Below are 15,087 nucleotides of genomic sequence, written 5' to 3'. Positions count from 1 at the left end.
ACCATAGAGAGGGCACACTGTAAATCCCAGAAGCTGCCAGGAAGGGGATGGAGGAGAGAAAGTCATGCCTCTTGAATTAGGTTCAGCCATAGAGGTATGCTCCTGAACTCACAGAGATCTGCCTGCCTTTGCCTTCTGCCTCCAGAGTGCTGGGATTAAAGGAATCTACCCCACCATCACCACCACCACCATCACCACCCCCTCCCACTATCCACTCCCAGTCACTCCCCCTGGCTAGATTTTATTATTTTGACTTGGAAAAAATAGCTTTCCTTTAATAGGCCTCAAGCAAACCCAGTTACCTCAACCTTTTCATATGATAAAGGAGAAGGAGGGTCCAAAGCTGATCATGAGAGAAGGGTCCATCCTCAGTAGCTTCCTAACCTCCTAATGCCTGTCTAGCTGCCTAACACTGAGAATATGTGTTGTGCCATCACATTTAGCCAAAAGTTCTAATTTGTAAAAACAAATGCTAAAAACTCCTGCTCTTCTCTGAAAGATTAGAATCCATTGGAAATTCTGGGGAAGTCTTTGAAGAGGAAGGAAGGAGTCAGGTTGCACTAATCAGTCAGTAGAACACTTGCCTAGCATATTCAAGGTTGTGACTTTGGTCCCCAGCTGCACATACATAAAGGAAATTTCCATCCCCCACTCCCAAAATCACAAGAATAGTGGTAAAGCAGGTACTGTACGTGAATATTTGTTCCCAATGTCAACACTTTTCCCAGGGCATCAGACATGCTAAGCAAGTATTCTACCACTGAGTCATTACCCCTGGCCTCATCATTCACTTAAAGAAAGATAATTTTTGTTACATTTATTGTGTGTATTTGTGTCTGTGTCTGTGTCTGTGTCTGTGTGTGCAGGCCACAGTACATGTGTGCCACAGGGTGCCTGTGGATTTCAGAAGCCAACTTGAGGGAATCGGTTCTCCGGTTCTACCATGTGAGTTCTGTGGATTAAACTCAGGTTGTCAGGCTTGATGTCAAGCACTTACCTGCTGAGCCATTTCACTGGCCCACTCGTCTTTATTTTTTAACTGATGGCTTCACAGAAGTTCAAGCACAGATGAATACAGTACAAGTTTTATATACCCACTCAAACCTATCAATTTATGTGTAGCTTAGTTTTGGATATCTTTTAAAGTAATGACTTAGCCATTGTGAACTGAAGGGTTACTCATGATCCAATACAATGATCAATATAGTTTATAGATGATCCAATTTATGTATAAAAGAGCCTGTCACACTGACTAGTTATATGTTCCTTATTAAGTGATTTCATCTACCTGAGCCACAGATTCCAGTTTTAAAATAAGACTATACCATCTTTTGTAAGAATTGCCCAGCCTAAGAGATGGCTCAGCAGTTAAGAACACTGCTTGTTCTTGCAGAAAACCTGGGTTCGAATCCTAGCACTCAGGAGCTAACAACTGTCCATAACTCCAGTCCCAGGGGATCTGACAGCCTCTTCTGACCCTCAGGCATTGCACGACACGGGTACACTTATATGCATACACATAAGATTTAAAAATTAAAAAAAAATTCCAGCCTAAAGATTTCTGATTTCAAACATTAAAGAATTTACTAACTAGGGTCTGAGTATGTGGAGGTAAACAAAACAGATCAGCCCTGGAGCTCATAGTTTAATGGGAGGAGAAGGGAGAGTCAGGCAAAAAATAAGTAAGTAAACATATAGTACATAGGGGCTGGAGCGATGACTCAGCAGTTAAGAGTACCAGCTGCTCTTGCAGAGGACCAGGATTTGGTTCCCAGCAGCCATGTGGCAGCTAACAAACATCTGTAACTCCAGTGCCAAGGGATTGGATGCCCTCTTCTGACCTCTGCAGGCATTGCACATACTGGTGCATTTACCTACATGCAGGCAATACACTCATACACAGAAAATAAAAATAACAAAATATTAAAAAATATAGTACATCAGTTAGTGATAAGTACAGAGGAGAAAAATAAAAAGAGAGGAGACTTAGGAGTGTGGTAGGGGACTAGGATTATACTCCTGAATGAGCCCTCACCGATAATGTTAGAAATATGTTTAGGGTCACAAAGGAAGAGACCACCACCACTCCAGTTAATGCATCTCAACAAGGCAAACCTGCACGAAGGGTGCACTACTCACAGCAGAGAGATGGAGAAGCAAGCACATGGATAAGGACAGAACATGTTATTATCTAACTCCTAATGCAATAGTACTGTGTCTTTTCCCCCACTGACTGAGGTCCGACCTCACAGTCTTTCCCAGTTGGCTAAGATCCACACAAAGGAAGAAAAAGAGAATGGGGGTAGTTGACCAAAGAAGAGGAAGGGCTCAGCCTTCCCCCACTCCCAGGCCATCAATTCCTGGTTTTAGGCTCCTGGCAGACTCCTAAAATGGCAGTGTAGCTCCCAATATTCTAAAATGGTGGGTCCAAACTTAGCCTTGGAAAGTTGCACTGCTTATCAGAAGACCAAACAATCACAAGCTAAACCACTCAGTCTATGTCATAGAAAGTTACCCAAGCCCCTAACTACCTATAAAGGCCACCTGAGTTCTGCTGTTGGTTGCGGTCTCTCTGATTCTGGGAGGCAGTCCAGTGGTTTGATCCCCACAATAAATGGCTGTGCCCCATGGAGTTGTCTTGGTCAGTGATCTTTGCTGTGAACTTGCATACACTGGAATGCACTCTTTTCCTTATTTCGTAACCAAAAGTTTTATAGGGTGGATATTAGGGGTGATCAGAAGATTAGAATCCCTTGTCATAAATCAAAAGTTTTTGTAGGGTGGGAAGGCGGGTAGCTAGAACATTAGAATTCTTTGTAAAACGTTTATAGTGTTTGAAAGAAAAGGCTAATATTTGATGTTTCTTACAATAAGGTGACAATTGAAAACAAATCTAAAGTTCATTGTCTTAGTCTGTTTTCTACTCCTATATATAGTAAAGCATCTGAGACTGGTTAATTTACACAGCACAGAGGTTTATTTAAATCACAGTTATGGAGCCTGGATGTCCAAGTTCAGATGGCCACATTGGCTTGGCTTCTGATGAGGGCCTTGTGTTGCTCTATGAATGGCAGAAAAGCACAAGTGCAAGTCAGGGCATTGGAAAGAGAGAAAGCAGCTGTCAGGATAGCTAAGCTATTCCCGCCAGAACTGTTCCTAGCCTAAGAACTGTTGCCTCAGGACCCAAATGCCTCCCTTTGGTCTTTGCCTCTCAATACTGCTACACTGAGGATTGAGCCTCAAGTTTTTGGTTGTGACAAGTCCTATTCAACCATAAAAGGCATGGTGAAGCATGGCATAAGTATCGCTAAGTAAGAACATTCTTGAAACAGGAAATAACAGAGTCTATGTAGAAGTACAGTTGCTCTGTTCAAGGAAGATCAAGTATGGACAAGAAGCACAGAAAAGCAGAAGGAGATGAGATCAGAAAGACAGGATCATGTGGTATCTTGCAGAACATTGCAAAGGCACTAGCTTTTCCTCTAAGTACGAAGAGAAACTTTTAAGTTACTTTGAGCAAAGAAGTGTCAAAAAGGGGATGTTTTGCCTAAGTTGCTTTTTGTTTTTTTCTGCCAGAGATCAAACCCAGTGCATCACATAAACTGGGAAAGAGTTCTACCACTGAATTTTATCCCCAACTCTCTCCTTGTTTTTTAAAATTTTTAAATATTTTTATTTACTTATTTTGTGTGCATGTACAGGGGCAAGCATCTGCCATGGCGGGTGTGTGGGTCAGAAGATTACTTTTGGGAGTTAGTTCTCTTTACTGGGTCCCAGAAATCAAATTCAAGTTGCCAGGTTTAGTGGCAGGCCCCTTTTCTGGCTGAGCTATCTCGCCACCTTCTTGCTAGCCCTCTTTTTCTTGAAAAAGGATCTAAGTTATATAGGTTAGAATTTAATTCATTCAGTAGCCCATGAACTGGTGATCCTCCTGCCTCAGCTTCCTGAGTAACTATAATTACAAGACCATAATGCCAGGCCTGGCTCCAAGTTGCTCTCAAAGAAAGGCTAGGTGAAAAGCAGGAGTGTGGAGTGTGGTTGAAACAGATACTGCTACCACTGCTGTTTTGCCATAGGATGAGATGTTACTTGTACTGAGAACTCTGACACCTTCTGACTTTGCAATTCCTCCAGTCCTCCACTGAACTTGGAAGGTTTCTCCGTACATAGAAATACAGTCCTGTGTCCACTGCAAATACGAGACAGATCATCAGGCAGAAAGCAACGTGGTACCAAAGTAGAGAGCTGGGTGGAATTACTGGACCTAGTAAGAGAGTCAGAAAAATCAGGAGAAATGTGTCATTAAGACAAATTTTAGAGGTTGGGTGTGGTGGCACAAGCCTTTAATCAGCCCTTGGGAGACAGAGGCAGGCAGGTCTCTGTGAGTTCAAAACCAGCCTGGTCTACACAGTGAGTTCCAGGCCAGTCAGGTTATATATAATGAAACCCTATCTCAAAAAAAAAAAAAAAGAAAGAAAGAAAGAGAGAAATTTTGAATAAACTGTGAGATCCCTACTGCAGAGCTTTTGTGAAGTCACCCATACCAGGCATGTAAGGTAAGGCCAAAAACATATAAATAGGCCTGGAAGTCTTCAGAGGATGCTTCATTTCTGCCTTCCCCAACAAGGTACTAAATCAGCATTTCCTAAAGTGACCATGGGCACATCTGTCTGAAATTATAGAAGACAAAGATTTCGTGGTCACCTAGATTTTGCAAATTCCATATGAAACACAACTTTTAAGCTTTTCTTTTTTGGGGTGGGGGTAGGGAGGGTCTTTTTGAGAAAGGTCTCCCTGTAGCCCCAACTGGCCTGGAACTTGCTATATAAACCAGACTTGATCTCACAGAGCTTTGTCTGCCTCTGCCTCCCAAGTGCTAGGACTAAAGGCATGTGCTACCATGCCTGGCTTTCACTCAAGGTTTTAATGGAAACCATCTTTTCCTCCCTAGGTTGGCTTCCAACTATCAACTTTCCAAGGGCTTGGATTATAGGCATATGTCAATATGCTAGAGTTACAATAATGTTGCTTAAAAGTATTTAATATAAGCTATGACTGTAAAAGGAGAGAAACAGAAACAGCATGTCCCACATAAATCTGATCACAGAACCCTTTATTCTGGAAAACCCATCAAGAAGCCTCAAGTCTTTGGAAAACCTTGAACTAGGAAATTTATAACCACATCAAGAGATTTTCACCAACCACCTCCTCAGCCTACAACTGGGATATGTTCACAGACCAACACTAGTCTGTCACAGTAGCTTTCCATGTCTCCTAAAAGGCATAATTGGCATTCCACAATGCAAAATTTCTCAAGAACAAACAGAGCCCTAGTTCTTTGTGGGTAGAGAAAAATTCCCAAGCCAACACGACTGCCCCGAGCTAGTGCCTGAGCCTAGACTAAGAGGTCAGTTGGTACCTACAAGCCTCAGAATCCTAGAGAGAGAAGGACACGAGACAAAATAGAGTGGTTTGAATGAAATGAAATGAGGTGTGTCTGGTAGACCTACTTGTGGAGATGAAAAGATTTCCATTGAAATCCTGAGTGAATGGCACTCATTTCCACAACCCCCAGTGAATAAGCTGGAATACAGCTACACACCCACATGGAAATCAGGTCAACTAGAACCTTCAGGGTCCCATTAACATCAAGAGGACCACTCAGGAGAATGCAAGTAGTAATGTCTGAAGAGGATCAGTAATTCACTTTCTACCTAGACTTCCAGTGCTAAAGCTTCTTGAACCACCCTGGATTGTACCTTGGACAGTGATGGTCACAGACTTCGATGTGTGTCGATTCTTTCCTAAAAAGGCTTTGCAGTAGTAATCACCACTGTGATTGTGGTTTGCTTTTGAGATTAGCCAGCTATTCTTATTAGAAAACCTCACGGGGTTTCCATTCTGGAAAAATGTGATTTTGTTCAGGGCTTGGCTCTTCCAACTGTGGCACTTCAACGTGAATGTTTCCCCTTCCTGGAATACCAGTTGAGAGGTCTGCAGCAGCAGCCAGTCTGAAAGATACAAAAGGACTCAGAAGACCGGGGCTCAGCTCTGAGACCCAGACCACCCTCCCTGGTAGGACATGATATACTGAGGGAAGAGCTATAATTTGGTATCAGACAGTCTTGATCTTCTAAGTGTATAACCTTTGGACGAAATTCAAGGACTTGAGACAGGGTCTCGCACTGTAGCTCACACTGGCCTGGAATTCACTATAAAGCCCAGGATGACCTCAAACTCTCAGCAATTCCCCTGCCTCAGCTTCCTGCTTCAGTTGAGATTAGAGATATTAGACACCATGCCCAGCTATATATGGACTTCTGAATTCAGTTGTGACTCTGAACTAAAAGGACACTAAAGAAAGCTTTTAAACTTAAAGTCACTTTTCTTTCTGTCTACAAGTATCCTCATTCCTAGCTACTTCATTGAAAGCAATTAAAAATTTCATCTACTTTGGCTGGAGAATGACTCGGCAGTTAAGAGCACTGGCTGCTCTTGCAGAAGACCCCAGTTCAAATTCCAGCACCCGCATGGCAGCTACAACCATTGGTACTTCATTCCAGGATATCCAACACCCCTTCTCTGCTGATACCCGTGGGAATTGCACAACACAGAGGCACTTACATATATGGGGGCAATACACTCATACACATAAAATAAACACCATAAATTTTTAATTTATTGTAATTCAGCTACTTTGAAGAACAAGCCTACAAGGACTGGTTCAACAAGCTTTCTAGATCTTGGTTCTTCCATTAATTACTGAACTCTTGGATCATCATCTCATCAGTGCAAATTCTTTGTACAATAAAGGGATTAGATTAGATGGTTTCTTTTTGTTTGTTAACTTGGTTTGGGGAGTTTGGGTTTGGGTTTTTTGTTTGTTTGCTTGCTTTTGTTTTTTGTTTGTTGGGTTGGTTTTTGTTTTGTTTTGTTTTTGTGTGTGTGTGTATGCGTGTATTGCCTGCATGTAGATAAGTGCACCTGTGTCACACAATGCCCCCGGAGGTCAGAAGAGGCTGTCGGATCCCCTGGAACTGGAGTTACAGACAGTTGTTAGCTGCCATGTGGATGCTGGGATTCAAACTCAAGTCTTCTGCAAGAACAACCAGTGTCCTTAACCACTGAGCCATCTCTCCAGCCTGGGTTTGTTTGTTTTTAAGAGAGGGTCTCCCTGTAATTCCAGCTGGCCTGGAACTCATTCTATAGACCAAGCTGGCCTTGATCTCACAGAGATCCACCTGCCTCTGCCTCCCAAGTACAGGGATGAAAGGCATGTACCATTATACCTGGCTAGATGATTTCTTTTTTAACAATCCTTTTAATCTTTAATCTGTGTGTGTGTGTGTGTGTGTGTGTGTGTGTGTGTGTGTGTGTGTACGGCATGTGGAGGTCAGAGAACAACTTTCAGGAGTTAGTTCTCTTCTACTGTGGGTTCCAGGAATTAAACTCAGGTCCTCATGCTTGTGTAGAAAGTGCTTTTACCCACTGAGCTACCTTACCAGCTCTAAAGTTTTTGTTTTTGTTTGTTTGGGGGAGACAAGGTCTTAGTATATAGCTTTGGCTGGCCAGGAACTCACTATGTAGAGCAAGCTGGCCTTAAACTCATAGAGATTCACCTCCTCTGCCTTCTGGGTTCTAAGATTAAAGATGTGTGCCACCAGGCCTGGTTTTAAGGTTTTTGTTTTTAAGGAGAATAATTTATTACTACACTGCAAAAAGGTAGCAGTCTGGGCAATAGCTAGAGCACTGCTTACAGCCTCAAAGATTTTTTTTAATTTATAATTTTATATTTTCATAGGAAAAGTCAGAAGTGTCATTGGCTGTTTCAGGATAGATGAGATGCAAAGAAAAGCGGTGAGTAGCTATGATATCATTGGGCAGATTTTGAAGTTAATTTGATATTTATTTCTCAGAGAAATAACAGAAAGTGACTATACCCCCAGGTCTTGATAGCATAGGAATCTTAAAGGAACATTTTAAAAATCACTTTCTTGGCATTAAACAAGAAAATCTAAAGCATGGATTGCTTGCATGTACCATCTTCAGGGTTTGTGTTCCAAGAAGGTCCTGAAGAAATCTACAAGCATATTTATATTTTCAGATACTGGACTGTTATAGAAATAGTATCCATAGGCATTTCCCTTACAGACTCTACCAAACTAAATTGTCACATATTTACGTAAACCCAAATCAGATCATATGACTCTTTAAGGATCTCATACTCACTCAATGGAATATTTTTCAGTCATAAGAAGGACAAATCCTAGCCCAATGTGGTAGCACACGCCTTTAGTCCTAGCACTGGGGAGGTAGAGGTAGGAGGATCTCTGTGAGATCAAGGACAGTCGGGTTCACATGAGGCATTCCAGGCCAGCTAGGGCTATGGGAAATCCTATCTTTAAAAAAAATGTGGGGGGGGGAGGACAGAAGAATACAACAAATCCTATTTTCAACAACATGTATTGAATTGGGAATCATTACGTTAAGTGATATAAGTCAGGCATAGAAAGACAAGTATAAACAGTATCACTCATACATAGAATATTAAAAATAGTCAAGCCATAGGAGTTGGTTAGCAGAGGCTAGGAAAAGAGGACAGATGGGTAGGATGGAGAAAAGTTGATTAATGAGTACTGAGTCACAGTTAGAAGCAAGATATTTCAGGTTGCTATTGCATGATAGGATACTCTAGATAATGTACTATCTGTTTCTAAAAGCTAGAAATAAGGATTTTCAATGTTTATACTGTAAAGAAATGACAAATGTTTGAGAAGATAAATATATTTAACTTGATTTAAACACTAAACAATATATACACATACCAAAACATCATGTTATCACTGAAGGGAGACCTCCATTAGCCCCAAATCATAAAGCAATTTTTGCTTTGCAAACAAGCCCACACAGGACCCCTCAAATGTAAATTTCTGCACACAGACCCTGCTTTGAAAACAAGCCTTCCCCAAGACCCATAAGTACTAGGGAGGAATGCCAGGCCCAGAATCCCTTGCCCAACCCCCATGATTCTGTTTACACACACAAAAGTACTTGAGCTTCCTTGCTGTTGGCCCATGTGGCTACAGCAGACTTGCTGGTCAGTAGTCAGCCCTCACTGACTGATAAATAAAGGTCGTTAAGAACTGTATGAAGTTGATTTCTTTCTCTTTCCTACCAGTGACTCTTTCAGCTCTTCATCCTAACATTTACTGGGAGAGTTCTCACCCAAGAGAGAATTAAAATTCCTAATCCCTAACAATTGACCATGTATACACATAATTTTTATGTGTAAGAATGAAAAATACTAATGTAAAATTTTAAACCACTTTATGAATTCTCATCTTATTTAGGAATAAAAAAGTCAAAGTCATCACAAAGCCTATCTCCTTCTACATGATCTATCCTTCCCCTCCCCTCCCCTCACCTCTGACCTGGTTTTCCAGATTTCAGTTCCTCTCTGGGAGACCTTGCCTCCTGTCTCCCCACTCTTGTCAGGCATGCTCTCTGCAGGTCTCACTGCCTGCAATCCCCATGTTCCACCACATTACCACCATATAGACTGATTTCATGAGGCAGAGACTTCCTTCTGTTGGCCTGACACTCAGCTGCCTTCCTGGGGCCTTAAATCTGTATTGCTCAATCAAGACTGAGGCAGAAACAGCTGCTCACATACAGTGGGGAATTTCTTAGGAATTCGAACCCCCTCCACACAATACTAAACAAAGAGGTGAGTGAAAAGCGAAATGAGTGAACAAAAGTCCTTCAGAAATCAGCTGGCAGTAATGCTTCCCAAAAACAGACCACCCACTTTCCTGCAAACCTCTGCAGTATAAGTAGATACACACACACATACACCCCCACCTCCTGGTTTTCCATTCCCTCCCTGGGCCTGCCTCTACCAACCGGAAATCACTCCCAGATGTACAGGGTCACTGAGGCTGGTCTGGTTCATCTGGCACTGGTATTCTCCACTGTCATTCATTGTGGCTTTAAACCTGTAGCTGGACTGGGCCTGGCCCGGGATGCGGCTCCCATTGTGGAACCACTGGGTGGAGTAGGAGTAGTTCCCCAGATTGTGGGCCCCTTCGCACTTCAGTGTCATGCTGTCTTCCTTGAGCACCTGGACCCACGGGGGCTCAAGTTTCACCACAGCCTTCTGGAAACATGCTGGAGGTGGGAGAACAGAAAGGAATATGAGCAAATAACCTTAGAGGGACCATGGATTCCAAATGTGCTCCCAGGGGAGGTCAAAGGCCAGAGAGTCCTATCATGGACCCAGTTAAAGATCTGTGTATGAGCTGAGCACGTTAGCCCACACCTGTAATCCAGCAATGGGAAAGAAGCAGCAGAAGGGTCACAAGTTTAAGGCCTATCTGTGATACATAATTAATTCAAGGCCATCTTAGACAACTTAGCAAATCTGTCTCAAAATGAATTTGAAAAGGCTAGGGATGTAGCTCAGTGGTGGAAGCTTGCCTAGTATACTCAAGGTCCTGAGGCCTATATCTAGACCATTAAAAAAAAAAAATCTATGTACATGTAGCAGGCCTCTTTCCTTGGGTCTTTGGAGAATCTAGCTGGAATTTTATCAAGAATCATATCTCAGGTTCTACTGAAATGAGAGAACCATCCAATCTGAACCTACAGCTGAATCTTGGTAGGACAGACATTACCCTACAAAGTAAATAGTATTTCATTGTAAGAAAGTAATATCATGAAAACAAGAGAACAAACTTACCAGTTTGTCTGTCTGCGAAAGCTGTAAACAAGAAGAAAATGGGTCAGTGTAGAACCGCAGCAGAAGATAAAAGCAAATCCAGTTGTGCATGTGAAGAAGGAGGGAGGGGAAGGGATTCAGAGCGCCTTCTTACCCCATGAACCATCCAAGAGCCTGTCTCTGGTTTATTTTACCAGAATGTTATCTCTCAGGTCCTCCTTGGCTCATCCTGAGCCCTTGGCGGGGCTACAAAGTAAGTATGACTCATTGGTGCTGAACAGACTTCCCGAAGACTCTGAATTCTGACCTTAAGAAGCACCAGTACAGTGAGAATTTAGAATCTTCTTTTTTTGACAGGTTCTCAATACAGCCAGGTTGGCCTGGAACTGGATTTCTGCTGTTTAGCAGAGGATGACCTTAAACGCCTGATTCTCCTGCCCCCACCTCCTAAGCACTGGGATTGCAGCCATGTACCACCTTGCCTGGATCTCTTCTCTTTTAATCCGTTCCTGGTTTCTAAACCAGACCTGTTCTTTACTACCCTGGTCCCTGGAGTCTAATCAATAGGAGAGGCTGAAATTACTCTTATTTCAGAATGACCCTTACTTACCAAACAACAGCAAAATTGTCAGTGGTTGCAGCAGCCTTTGGCTTCCAGGATGTACATTCTGAAACATTTGGGTTTCCAAAGTCATCTGAAAACTTGACTAGACTCTGCTGGGGTTTAGGAGATAAACTGAGAAAAGAGGAAGGAACTGGCCTCATCTTGTGTAGCAGTCATCAGTCAGCAGATTCTGTTTCTGCCTACTTAAAAGCAAGTCAAACAGGAAGTGTTCTGCTTTACAGACAAATATTTCTACTTGTAGCCCCTCTGAACCCTTGGGGAAATCCTGAGTTGTTCCGTAGTAAGGAAACAGGGGGAAACTCTAGAAAGCAAAGAAGGGACCTCAGTTTAGTGCTGCTTCCACAAAAGTTTCAGTGCTGCCTCATTGACCAACAGAGTTCTGAAGGAGCTTTAACAAAGGAACTTTGACCTAGGCAAGACAAATAAACCTAAGTAAGCAATCAAAACAATCAATGCTAGACAACAAAATAGGGTAGTTATCTTCAGAAAATAGTTCAAGAAAGACTCTAAATATCCTACAGGCAAGAGTTTCTGATCGTGCCCTCTACATACAAAAGGAGGTTTATAAAATTTCATTTTATGTTTGAGTGTTTTGCCTGCAAGTATTTGAGTGTACCATGTGCATGCAATACCCATGGAAGTCAGAAGACAGCTTTAGATCTCCTGGAACTGGAGTTAAGGATGGTTGTAGGTGCTGAGAACTGAAACTGGGTCCTCTGTAAGAGCAGCCAGTGCTCCTAACCACTGAGCCATCTCTGAGCCCTGACACTCAACTTTATAATGAAAACAAATATTTCTCATTGGCAATCATGCTCAGACACATTCCAGCTCTCCTACTGGAGAATTCCCTGGCTATTTATGAACTCCTTCCACCAATGAGGGAAGATTTCCTATTCTGGTTTGTGAGCCACCCTGTCTTCATTGTTGACTTTGTTCATATGTTGTCTTAATACTTACACTCCCATAGATGAGGAATATCATACTAAATAAGTAGCTATATGTAATAAGACATCTATTTATATAAGTACTACTTAAATTCAAAATGATAATATATTTACAGAAGGAAAGAAGATTACAAGCATGTGTAGGAGCCAGTTATGATGGCCCAAGCCTGTATACCCAGCTCTTGGGAAGTGAAAGCAGGAAGGCCAAGAGTTTAAAATTGCTGGGTGTGGTGGTATACACCTTTACTACCAGCACTTGGGAGGCAGAGGCAGGGGGATCTCTGTGAGATCAAGGCCAGCTTGGTCTACATAGCAAGTTACAGGGCAGCTGGGGCTACAGGGAGTCCCTGTCTCAAAAAACCAAAAAAGAAAAAAAAAATAGTGCTGGAGAGATGGCTCAGCTGCTCTTGCAGAGGATCTGAGCTTGATTCCCAGCACCCACATGGTGGTTAACAACTTTCTGTAAATCCAGTTCCACAGGAATCTGATGCTCTATGACTTCCATAGGCATTGAATGACATGGGTGCACTTACATACATGTAGACAATACACTCATACACACAAAATAAAAAAATTTTTTTAAAGAATATTCATTTGGAGCAGGGCATGGTAGCACATGCCCATAATCCCAGCACTTTAAGCTTTTTTAAACCCCGTTTTAACTTTTGTTTTTTTTTTTTTTTTATATTTTTTTTTTTCTTTTTTTGAGACAGGGTCTCCCCATAAGCCCCAGCTGGCCTGGAACTATGTAGACCAGGCTGACCTTGAACTCACAGAGATCTGCCTGCCTCCTGAGTGCTAGGATTAAAGGCACTCACCACCATGCTCAGCCTTACTTGTTCTTATTTATTTTATAATACTGAATATTGAACTGAGGACCTTGCGCATACAAAGTATGTACTGTACCACTGACCCACATCACCAGGTACCTTCTGTTCATTTGGTTGGTTTTTGAGACAGAGTCATACCATGTAGCCCAAGTATTCAAAATGAAATTGGGAACCATAGGCGGATTTTGCATAGGAATGATGTGATCTGACTTGAGTTTTGAAAAGACCCGTTTGAGTGTTGTGTAAAGAACAGGCTGTAGACTAGCAAGGATAGAAGGGGTAAGGCAGGAGGCTACTGCAGGAGTCTGGTGTTGGGAGCTATTAATATAAGCACAGCCATCATGTACATTGAGCTGTGGCAGGCTTGCTTATTTACTTTATGACCTTTCACCTTGACTCAAGAGTTTGTGTTTTACACACAAGCACTGAATTGTTCTGCAAGTCAGGAGGAATGTGCTGATAATTTAGGGAAGATGGTTAATTGGTGGAATTCACTACAAGTATTTGACCGTTCCTTGACCCTCAGATAAAGGTGGGGGAAAAAGCTGTTGAAGCTAAGCAAACTGTGGCTATCTGATGTTCTGCTGTATAAGATGGCTGAGCTAAAATAAACCGGGGCTGCAGTCTCTGCTGACAGTCCTCCCAAGTATCTTTTTTCTGTCTCTTTTCTTTCATCCTCACTCCCCCCTTTTGGGTGCTGTTCATCTCGGCTGGCTGGCACTGGCTAATGGCACCCAGAACAGGGACCTTGAAAAGTAGGGGAAAAAGTGAAGGACACCGCTGGAGAAGTTAAGTGAGTGCACTCAGTACAATTGGGGAGCAGCGAGTATTTATCTTGGGAGAAGATGGGCCAAGGAAACAGTCGCTTGCTCTTTGTATATATCTTAAAGAATATGCTTCGGGCCTGAGGAGCAAAAGTGGAACGTAAGCAACTTGTAAATTTTTTAGACTTTGTAGAAAAGGTTTGTCCTTGGTTTCCTGAACAAGGAACAGTGATTTTAGATGTGTGGCTACAGGTTGGAGAGAAAATGCAGGATTACTATGACGTGGAGGGTCCTTCCAAAGTTCCCACAGATGCTTTTATATTGTGGGCTTTGGTCAAAGATAGTCTTGATCCGAGGCACAAGGCGGAGAAGGCAAAGGAAGGAACATTCACTGAGACTAAAGAGGAGAATCCGATAAGCGACAGCTCAGATAAAAGTGAAACCAAACTTTCCACTCCACCAGAGCTGGCCGGCTCCATTAGCCTTGCCACCCTCTTATGAGGACCCCTGTCTGGGACTAGAAGAGGGATCTCTTAACCCTGAAGATGAGTCTGCCCTAGGAGAGGAGGCAGTTAAGTATGATCAGGAAAAACATCCACCTCTAATTGCTTTGTCTGAGAAGCCTAACTATCACTGGGAAATTGAGCAATTAAGGGCAGAGTTAGAGGCTTTGAAGAAGGAAATATTAAATAACAAAGAGAAAAGAACTAGGACCACCCCAACACCCTCTATTATAACAGCATTAGATCCTCCTCCTCCGAGGCCACCGAAGGTTGTTGCGCCTCCCATGATTGCCATGGTTCAGGAGCCTTCAGCAGGAATCTGGTACCCATTTAGAACTGTGCAATACCCGCTACAACAGGCAGTAGAGCAAGGAGAGTCACTGCATGGATTTCAGGTCTTCCCAGTTTTGGAGCAAGTCAATCAGCAGGGCAATGGGGTGCGGTCTCATGCACCCATTCCATTTAAGCAGCTTTAGGAGCTAAAAACTGCTCGTGCTCAGTATGGTCCTACTACCCCTTTTACCCAGGCTTTGTTAGAATCCCTATCCATGGACGTGCTTCCGCCTGGCGATTGGAAGCAGATGGCGAGTGCTTACCTTTCAGGGGGAGATTATCTGTTGTGGAAATCTGAGTATGTGGAACAGTGCCAGGCGACAGCGAATATCAATAGAGTGTAGAATATTCCTATAGATTTTGATATGTTA

The 15,087-nt window shown here is 42.6% G+C and overlaps 1 protein-coding gene and 1 long non-coding RNA gene across 5 annotated transcripts in view; one reads left to right on the top strand and one right to left on the bottom strand.

Annotated features, from left to right (window-relative positions):
- The window catches only part of LOC115066964, an 18,675-nt gene extending 12,936 nt beyond the window's left edge, over positions 1 to 5,739 (top strand). Inside the window, exon 3 of the long non-coding RNA XR_003846403.1 lies at positions 4,952 to 5,739. This is a non-coding gene — a long non-coding RNA (uncharacterized LOC115066964). The remainder of the gene's footprint in view (positions 1 to 4,951) is intronic.
- Fcgr2a (Fc fragment of IgG receptor IIa) lies at positions 2,955 to 15,087 on the bottom strand. Of its 4 annotated transcripts, none has more exons than XM_029554072.1 (7): positions 14,980 to 15,087; positions 11,328 to 11,431; positions 10,739 to 10,759; positions 9,904 to 10,167; positions 5,760 to 6,011; positions 4,111 to 4,264; positions 2,955 to 3,061 (listed from the first exon to the last, which is right to left on the bottom strand). In XM_029554072.1, exons 2-7 carry the CDS (start codon positions 11,410 to 11,412, stop codon positions 2,992 to 2,994), a joined length of 846 nt encoding a protein of 281 aa, XP_029409932.1. In that variant the 5' UTR covers positions 11,413 to 11,431; positions 14,980 to 15,087; the 3' UTR covers positions 2,955 to 2,991. The 4 variants fall into 4 exon arrangements, with proteins under 4 accessions (XP_029409932.1, XP_029409931.1, XP_008847278.1 ...); XM_029554071.1 differs by having other exon boundaries at positions 11,328 to 11,453; positions 14,980 to 15,078; XM_008849056.3 differs by having other exon boundaries at positions 11,328 to 11,434; positions 14,980 to 15,063.

Source organism: Nannospalax galili, unplaced genomic scaffold (assembly GCF_000622305.1).
Source record: "Nannospalax galili isolate Female #2095 unplaced genomic scaffold, S.galili_v1.0 scaffold884, whole genome shotgun sequence".
Lineage (NCBI taxonomy): Eukaryota > Metazoa > Chordata > Mammalia > Rodentia > Spalacidae > Nannospalax > Nannospalax galili.
This window is presented reverse-complemented; position numbering and strand designations above follow the sequence as displayed.